Source organism: Benincasa hispida, chromosome 11 (genome assembly GCF_009727055.1).
Source record: "Benincasa hispida cultivar B227 chromosome 11, ASM972705v1, whole genome shotgun sequence".
NCBI classification, from domain to species: domain Eukaryota; kingdom Viridiplantae; phylum Streptophyta; class Magnoliopsida; order Cucurbitales; family Cucurbitaceae; genus Benincasa; species Benincasa hispida.
The window spans coordinates 81,557,076-81,567,204 of NC_052359.1; the positions used below are offsets into that span (position 1 = coordinate 81,557,076).

Sequence of the window (10,129 nt, forward strand, 5' to 3'; positions counted from 1 at the left end):
TTCCGACGCTCGTAAACATAAAAAAACACATAAAAACCTATGAGTTCAACTCCCTATCCAACTCCACAATATTCAAACTTCATAAACAAGAACGAACACACAAAGAACTCAAACTCTCCCCCCAAAATAATCTAAACCAAACTCGATCCGTTATGGACGTTATGGATTTGAAGAAGAAGAGGTGTGTGGCTAGGGCTTCAAGAAAAAGAAGACCTTATATAATAAACTTCCGACGGCGCACGATAGCCATCGGGAGATCATCGAGAGTTCCTTAGGAACTCCCAACAAGTAAATAACCTATTGGGAGTTCTGAACTCCCGACGGGTAATGGTTGTTCTTCGGAAGATTGGGAATCTCGGAAGAGTCTTTTTTTCTTGTAGTATTGGTCCACATATTTTTTAAAAGTTATCATTTTAGTCCTTCATTTTTACATTTAAAGGATAAAAATGATCACTTTTTTTTAAAATTGAATGAACAAAATGAACCAAATTTGAAAGTAGAAGGATGAAAATGAATATTTTTAAAGTATAGGGACAAAAATGAACCAAAATTGAAAGTTTAAAAATGAAAATGAATATTTTAATAGTAAATGAATAAAAAGAACAAAAATCAAAATTATAAAAACCAAAACAGTATTTAAATCAATGATATACTTTTCTAAATTTGGGCATACGACAGTAGATTAGAGAAAAGTAGAAATATAAGAATTAAAATTGTATTTTTAGCCTTTCTTAAATATTTAATTTAAAATAAATTGATAATTGTTTTTGGAATTATGGGAAGGCAGTGTTTAACGTAATTAATACAAATTGCTTTGTAATAAATTCCCTCATATTTGTGAGTTTCAATGCAACCGTTTCGTTTTACACGCCTTTCCATAATAAAAATAAAACCATGGCTGCAATTTCATAAGTCGGCTGACGTCATCTCCAAATTAATCAGTCAATCAATCAAATAATTCCAAGCTAATCCTCGCAAGTTTCCGTGCCAAATCTAACGGCTTACAACCCCGCATCACTACGGTCCCCTCATCAGGTACGCCGCATCCTACCAAATCTCAACCCTCCATTCCAAATTTTTTTTTTTTTGTAAAAAAAAAACCATCTTTAAAAAGTTTGAAAAATTCTTATAAATAAAAAATAAAAAAGAGTAAAAAATATTTAGTTTTATAGTATTTTGTAACTTTTTTTATGAAGTTTAAATATTTTAAATATTTTTTTATATTTAAAAAGGTCCTAAAAGTTATCTATTTTGTTTTTATTTTCTTAAAAATTGTCCATAAATATTCAAATTATTTATTTTAATAATATTCACTCCAACTCTCTCACTTCAATACATGCTACAAAAATGCTGTTTTAATTAACTTTTTTATATTCAAATTAATGATTTGAGAATAATTCTAAAATTAAATTACCAAAAGTATATGCTTTTTTTTAATGAATTTATTAAGAGCCTATAAAGCAGAAATTTTAGAATTTGAGAGATTAATATAGAATAAACATAAGAATGAAAGAAAATAAACGGATATCTTGGAAAATTTGAAAGTTGGTAGGAGAAAATGATAATTAAAGGCGTCTTAATTAATTAATGAGCAGGACATTGTTGATTATATTGAAGTTTGACTTTTACCAAAGCACAATTAACATTGACTTATTTGAATAAGTGGAAGGACACGTGGCGCATGGGATGAGGAGTGGGACACACGTGTGCGGCACGTGGAGAGGGGGGGACAAGAGTTCGATAAGTTCGAAAGAGGCAAAGGCAAGATTGTAATTAAATGAGGTTAAATGTGGAGATTAAGGAAGACAAATAAGTGGCAGGGGGAACCCTTTTTTCCAATAATAATAAATATTAAATAATAGTAATGAAATTTGAAAAAAATAAATAAAAATTAAATAGTCTCTTTGTAATTTTGACTTTTTTTATTTTTATTTTTAATTTTGATGCATAATTTTATAATATTATTTTGGCATTAGTACTTCCAAGTTTTTTTTTTTTTAATCTTTTAATGTTGAACACTGTATTTCCACTGTATTTTTAAAATATTTATTTTCATCTTTCTATTTTTGGAAATTCTCATTTTATTCCTACTTGCAATTTTTTTTTTTTTTTTAAAAAATGAAAACTCTTTGTATAGATTTATGACTAATATAGTGAATGAAGTGCTACAAAGAAAATTTAACTGAAAAAAATAGATGAATATGAAAATTAACAATGAAATGGTCACTTTTTTTAAATTACATAAAAAAAATTATCAATTTAAACCATCAAACTTTGAGAGTTGTATAAATTAAAACCCTAAATTTTTATAAGTATGTCAATTGACATATTCTATTACGTTTCATTTGGAATATCGTACTTATGATTGTATCAATCAAACTTTTACACACTTTCATGAGTGTATCAATTTATGCTCTTGGTTAGAATTTCTTTTTCTTTTAGAATCATCAGTACATCAATTATGATAGTTCATTTTGTAAAATTGACATATGAAAAACATTATGCACACATAAGAATTGTTACATAGATGATACTCAAAGGTAATCATGATGAAGGATTAAAATGTTAAAGGTTCAATCTATGATAGTCGTCTACCTAAAATTTAATAACCTACAAATTTTATTGATATTAAAATATTATAAGGTCAAATGGAGTGTTCTGAATACCTATTGTTAAGAAAAAAGTAATCATAATGAAAAGTCTAAATTAATGAACTTATACAAATTTAGTAATTCAATTCAAACATATTATAAGTTTTACACCATACTTTTCGAAAATATATGTGTATATATAAAAATTGGTTCATTTATAAAAGAATAATTGTGTAAATAATGTGGATTCCTAAGGACATTTTTTACTAGACGAAATCTATGACTTTTGTTTTGATTTTTAAATCATTTTTGGTTTGTTACATACAAGTTACATCTATCGTCCTTCGTTTTCGTCCACTGCCTTCCGAATTGGCCGGGGAATAATTAAGATTAGGATGAAAATTTAGGTCTCTTTGAAAATGATGTTTGCTTTAATTTTTTTTGTTTTTATAATTAAGCATCTTTTTTGAATTACAAATTTGGCCCTACAACTACGACTATTAACACTACAATGAGTGTCGATAGTTTTCAAAAGCTTCTAATATATTTATGAACAGATTATTTCTAAATTTTAAGGTCCTTTTTATAATTTTTTTTTACGTAAATAAACTTCATTGGTTAAATATATTTTTATAATTAGTTAATTGGTTAGTGTCAATAAGATAATTTCGTCAATGGGCCATTCTATCATTTTATAATATGTTAAAAATATCTTAATTCATACTTAAAAGAACATATTATAATTGGTTAAGGTTTATATTCTCTAAGTTCAACTCTTTCCAATTTCAATGGTTAAATTCTTTAAAAAAAAAAAAAAATCTTAATAACCGATTAGGTTCTATTTCATACCATTGAGTTATTAAAAATTAAACTTACACTATTTTCATCTATAATTTTTTTTTTTCAATTTCTACCATTTTTTTTATACTAACAAGTCTAGTTTAAAAATTAGAGGGGTAGTTTTTACTACGAATTTAAATCTTTATTAAAAAAAAAAAAAGGTGAAAACTATATTTAGAAATGTAGAATTCATATAAGTTAAAGGATAATGAAGATATTATATGAATTTATTAAAAATATGGAATTTAACCAATTTGAACCAAACTTAATTAGTTAAGGGATATATGATCATCTACTAAAAAGTTAGAGATTTGACCACAAATGTTGAGCAAAATGTATGTATATATATAATTTTGAAATTTATTGAAAAGTTTTAAGATAGAAAGGTTAAATACACGTAACTTTATCAGTGTAAGGATCGATTAGAATATAAAGTATTGAGATATGATAGACACAATTTTGAATATATATTTTAAAGAAAATTTTGAATATTTAAGAACTAAAGTTTAGATTAAATTGTAAATTTGGTTTCTATACTTCGAAGAAATTTAGAATTTTAGTTTTTATAACTTTAAAAGTTAAAATTTAGTCATAATAATTGGATAAATAGTCCCTAAAGTTTGATAAAACTTTTATAAATTCTAATTATAAGGTTTTATCGAATTATAGGGATTAAATTCTAATCATAAATATAGGGACCGAATTTTACCTTTTTCCAAATCATGGAGACTAGATTTACAATTTAAACTTTAATTATAAAAGACACTCTAATTTTTAGCCACATATATATATATATATATATATATATATATGAGTTAGTTATACCTTTCATCATCTATATACTTTTACATTTATGTCAAATTTGGAATTTACAGCTTAATATTGTTAATCTTAATGTTTGAAAACTACTGATTACATCAACACCATCATCAACATCAAAGAGAGTGACAAAAGTAAAACTTGTAATTAGTATTATAAAGACAAAATAGTCAACAAAATAGTGAAAATACATTATTACATAAAAAGTATAATTGAAACTAAAAAAGAAAATCTAGAAGGATATTTTGAAAACTAGTTTAGTTTGGAGACACTTTTACTTTGTTCCCCTAACTATTTTCTGAAAATTACACCTGTTTATTCACAATTGAATATTAATAAATAAATAAATAAGATGTTAACGATGATGAAAAATCCATTCAAAACGACAATGGAGAATCCGCAGGTTATGTTCTATAAGCTTTGTTTACGGTTATCATACAACCAAAATTTTTGGCAAACAATTTGAAGTTTTTTTAAAAAAAAAAAAAATTCAAATGTAGAAGGTTAAAATTATATAATTACCATTTATTTCAACTCAAAAGATGTAGTTGTCGTCACTTACCATATCATTCACAAAATTAATATATTATTATTCACAAAATTAATTTTTCACACGTCAATTTCTATATCAATATACGTAAATAATTGTAAATGATGTCATACATACGTTTCAAATATACATTATTTGTCATGTACCATTTAAATAGAAAACAACTTCAAGGATATTTAAACAATTTTGAAGTTCACCATTTAAATTGTAATGCAACTTACTAAAATACCCACATCAAAATGAGTTTAGCAATGGCTAAAAATGATACAAATGGCTATGAATAACTAACTTTTCTAAAATACCCTCATCAAATAGTTTACAATATGATATAGATGTTGGAAATCTATTTAAAAAATCTTATGACTTTAGGAGAACTTATATTTTGAATGTTTTATATTAACTAACTTAATCTGAATTAAGTCTACATTAAAAAATGATGAATACAACTAAAAAAAATTATTATGAGAATAATATAGAAAAGAAATGCTTCAATACAATCACGAATTACAATATTTAAAATAGTATTTATTGTGTTAAAATCTATGACAAGTAAGGTTTTAAATATATTAAAATATATCAATTAACAATATGAAGCATGTCACCATATATTAAATTGAGAAAAAACTTAACAAAATGTAATCGAACGATGGTTGTTAATACTCAAATCGACCCATGCTAAACAATAATCACTAACACTTGATTTTGCCTATAAAATTAGTTAGTTGACATGTCAAAGAGTTGGCTAGAATGGCCATACCATACCTATAACTAATAATTTATACACACTCCATTAATGAAAACAAGACACATCGCATGAATGTTATCTTTTATTACTCAATATTTTATAAAAATTCGTTCTTTATTATCTCAAGAATGGTTGCAACTACAACTTCAAATTCTCTTTTTAATTCTTGAATTTGACTATTCATAAATTAAAATTTATATGTCTTTTTGACGATTTAAATTTTACGAATTTTCGAAAGATTTATTTTAATTTTAAACTTTAAAAAAACAATCAATTTGATTGTTGTGCAGTAAATAATTTAACTACGAATAACATAATTTTAGATATATCATATATACATTAGCATATTATGTTGATAAGTATTAGAACTATATCTATTAGTTCAGATAGGTATCGTAAATATTTATATTAGTCGGAAAATTAGTAATAATGGCCCAATTTATCTTTTAGAAAGTTCAAAAAGTAAAGTGACCATTTTAAAGGTTTCCTTTAATAAAGGATTAAAATAGACATTAAAGTTCAAAGAAAAAAAAGAGAAATTTAAATCATCTTTGAAACCAAATGCAAAAACTTTTATGTGACATTTTAGATCTTTATTTAAACCATATACATGAAGTTTAGTATTTACTATTTTACAAATTCAATTAACTATAATAAAAAATTAGATTACCAATTTTGCTCTTTAATTTCAATCTAGTATCTATAACTTTAATTTCTTTTTGTCAAAATAGTCTCTATAATTAAAGTTCAATTTAAATTTGATCTCTTTTTACAAAATAGTCTCTATAATTCAAGTTCAATTTAAATTTGATCTTCTTTTAAGTCCAATTTAACAGTGACTTTGTTTTTAGTTTTTAGTTTTGTAATTTATGTCCGTTTCCTTCTAAATTTTTAATTATAATTTGTATTTTTGTTAAAATATTTAAATTCCTAGTCAAATGTCAAAAATAAAACATTTTTTTTTAAAACCATTATCTTTTTAATGTTCAAAACTTAGCTTTATTTTTAGAAATATGAGTAAAAATAGATAATAAAACATAAAATTTAGTGTTGAAATAGTGTTTATAAATTTAATTTTAAAAAGTAAAAAAATAGTGTTTATAAATTTAATTTAAAAAAAGTAAAAAAACCAAACAAGATTATTTATTCAACTTTACTTATTGTATCTAAAATATTTGTTACACACTTTTAAACCCAAGGTTTTCTCAAATAACTACTAAACTAGTACAATTAACTAAGACAGTCATCGAGTATAAAATGCCAAATAGTCATGTGTTCTATATCAAATAGTGACGATATATGATTAGTGAGATTTAATCAAACTATAAAAATTCAAAATCATAACTAAATCAAAACTTTTAAAAGGAATCCAATTGAACTAATTTGAACCTAAAGAAATCAAGTTGATAATTTAACTTATAATAAAACAAGAAAAAGAATATATATATAAAAGAAAAACAAGTATTAGTGAAAACTAGAAAAGAGAATCAAGTGAAAGAAAGAAAGAAAGAAAGTGCAATAAAAGCGGTCCATGACTGATTTCCAAGTTGACAAAAATAAAAAAATGGGTTTTACACTCAAAAAAACACACAACAGTCAAATTATCGGAGACCAAAATTCAGTGAGTCAACTCGGTCCGTAATCCCCGAGTCTTAAATTCCCATAACCCGGTCAATTATTTTCTCTTTTTATTCTTTTTAACCTATCACAATTTTAATCAAAATAAAAATCCCATCTCTTTTTTATTTATTACACATACAGAAAGATGTAACCCCAAGTGGACCCCACTCTCTGAAACTTAACCACACATTACAAAACCATAGTTAATTTTTTTTTTTTTTTTTTTTTTTTTTTAAGAAAACCTAACAAACTTAACTTGGGTTTACAAGCACCACCACAAAACCCAACCCCAACCCTTGATTTTTTTTTCTTATTATTTTTCCTTCAAAATTTTCAAAATTTTATTATTATTATTATTTTTTTATTTTCTAAATTTAACATTATTATTATTATTATCAACAGTCATCACTGCTCATCATCATCTCCTTTTTTCCCTCTTCTTCTTCTTCTTCTTCTTCTTCTTCTTCTTCTTCTTCATCTTTCTTCTTCTTTTTCTGTGTCGCCTTTTTCTGGTTTCTGGTCTCCAATTCCCAATTTCAAACCCATCTGTTCCCTAATTTGTTTTTCCTCCCCCAATTTTCTCGAGAAACAAACACAATTTCACTTGGGGGTTTTCAAGTTATACGAAGTTTAATTTTGATTTTGAATTCTTTCGTTGTAAAGGGTTTGTAGTGCGACCCTTTTAAGAGGGTGTTTTCTCTGTTTTTTTTATTTTGTTTATTTTAATTCCATTTTTTTTTATATAAAAAATTTCTTCTTTTTAGCTTTTTGAGTTACCCTAAATGTTTGAGCTATGGACTTGACTCCTGCAATTTCCACCGCCGCCGCCACCATTTCTACCGGTGGAGGAGCTGTGAAATCCCCCGAATTAGACACTGAAACCCCCATCAAAATCCAACCCACCACCAAATCTCACCCCTTCACTAACGGCGTCCTCAAGCGCCACCACCACACGCCGCCGCCGCCTCCCCAGGTGGTCTACAAAGAATGCCTCAAGAATCAACGCCCGCCAGTTTGGGCGGCCATGCTCTAGACGGCTGCGGCGAGTTCATGTCATCCCCACCGCCACCGCCACCGATCCCACCTCCCTCAAATGCGCCGCTTGCGGCTGCCACCGTAATTTCCACCGCCGTGAACCCGAGGACCCAATCGCTACTCCGACGACAACCCATGTCATTGAGTACCAACCCATCACGCCACCACCCGCCTCCGCCGCCTGCGGCGGCGGCATCCCACCGGAGCCCGAGTTCCGCCTCTCCTCCTCCGATCTCCTCCTCGTACTACCCTTCAGCTCCGCACATGCTTCTGGCCCTCTCTGGTGGGCTTCCGGATAACGCCGGCAGCGGCGGTGGATTCCACCACTCGATTCTGACTCCGAGCCACAATTCGAGAAAGCGATTCAGAACGAAATTCACTCAAAATCAGAAGGAGAAAATGTACGAATTTGCAGAGAAAGTGGGATGGAAGATTCAGAAACGAGACGAGGATATGATCCAAGAATTCTGCAGCGATGTCGGAGTAGACAGAGGGGTTCTCAAAGTTTGGATGCACAACAACAAGAACACTCTCGGGAAAAAAGACGGCGGCCGGAACATCAACGGCAGCGGCGGCGTTGGGGACGGCGATGAGAAAATTAACGGCGGTGGTGAGCCACACGCCGCCGCAAATGGGTCATCTTCTTCCTCTTGATCTGAATAAATTGTTCGATGGATGTTAGAGAGAATATCAGAGATAGAAGAGTAAGCTTTTTTTTTTTTGCCCTCTTTCCTTTTTTTTTTTCTCCCCCAAGTTCATTTTCTAATTACATTTCAATATCTAAATTCCCACTCCAAAATATTTTCTCATTTTGTTTTTAATTAAATTAACGAGAAGATCACCTTGATAATATATGCTGAGAATTTAACATGAGGAATAATATATGTAGTTCATCATCATCATTATCATTAATTCATCTAATTACTTTAATTAGTTTATTAATCATTTTCCCCTTGTCGCCTAATCTCAAGGATTTTAATAATTAAACAAGGAAATCATCTGGAAATCCTGAATGGTATTAGTAAATAAGCAAATCTGTTCTTGATCTTCTCTTTTCCAAAATAAATAAATAAATAAATAATGTTATTAATTGTTATGAATCTGATTTAGAGAGAGGAGAGAGATATTTCTTCTTATCTTCTGTCTGAGAGAAAGCAGCAGAAAGTGTTTTGGTTCCTGTAAATTATTCTAGACTATCCCTAAGATTTGAACAGCACAGTATTTCTTTTTCTTTTCTTTTTTTTTTTTTAAAAAAAAATTAATGAAAATTGTAAAAAAAATATTTTATAGAATAGGCCATGATTAAGAGCGAATATTTGAAAGCTTAACAAAAATAATAGAAATATGGTTATATTAGCCAAAGTGGGAATCCCTTCAGAGCTTTATAATATTCTTCAATGTGCAAACAAACAAACAAAAGCATAGTAATCTTTGTTCTTGTTTCTTAGCTTTTGGGGGTTTTATGCTAATTATGAGAGAAATTATATATATACAAAAGAAAAAGTTTAAAGCTCTGGTTGTTGGATGCTCACTAGAAAGAAGAAGGAAAAATGAACCCTGACATTTTAACAATTATTTATGGAATCCATAATCCAACTTATTATAATTTTTTGATTAAGAAATAAATCAATCATTAGCTTTTAGATTTACTTTTCTTTTTTAATGTTTGCATGTGCAATTAGAATTTGTTATATAAACTTCCCTTTTAAGGTAAGCTTAGATACTATATTTTATTTGTGTATTTGTTTAAATAATAGCGATGATGGGAGTTGTACTTTCAAGTGTCTTGTCTATTGATTTGCATTACCACTTTTAAGCTTTCTTTAATCTTTTGATTATTAAATAATTAACGTTCAAGTCACCCTAATCTTTGTCTTTTTTTTCCCCTTTGATTAATATTATTTTAAAAGAATTGCAAAAGGGCCCAAT

At 28.0% G+C, this 10,129-nt stretch overlaps 1 protein-coding gene across 1 annotated transcript; it reads left to right on the forward strand.

The window, feature by feature from the left end:
- The first annotated feature begins 7,483 nt into the window (after positions 1-7,483).
- Positions 7,484-9,446, forward strand: LOC120092066 (zinc-finger homeodomain protein 9-like). The gene is given in 4 exon segments (XM_039050271.1): positions 7,484-8,168; positions 8,171-8,219; positions 8,222-8,354; positions 8,356-9,446. Coding segments are annotated over 4 exon segments (891 nt in total). The 5' UTR covers positions 7,484-7,958; the 3' UTR covers positions 8,855-9,446.
- Positions 9,447-10,129: the final 683 nt, after the last annotated feature.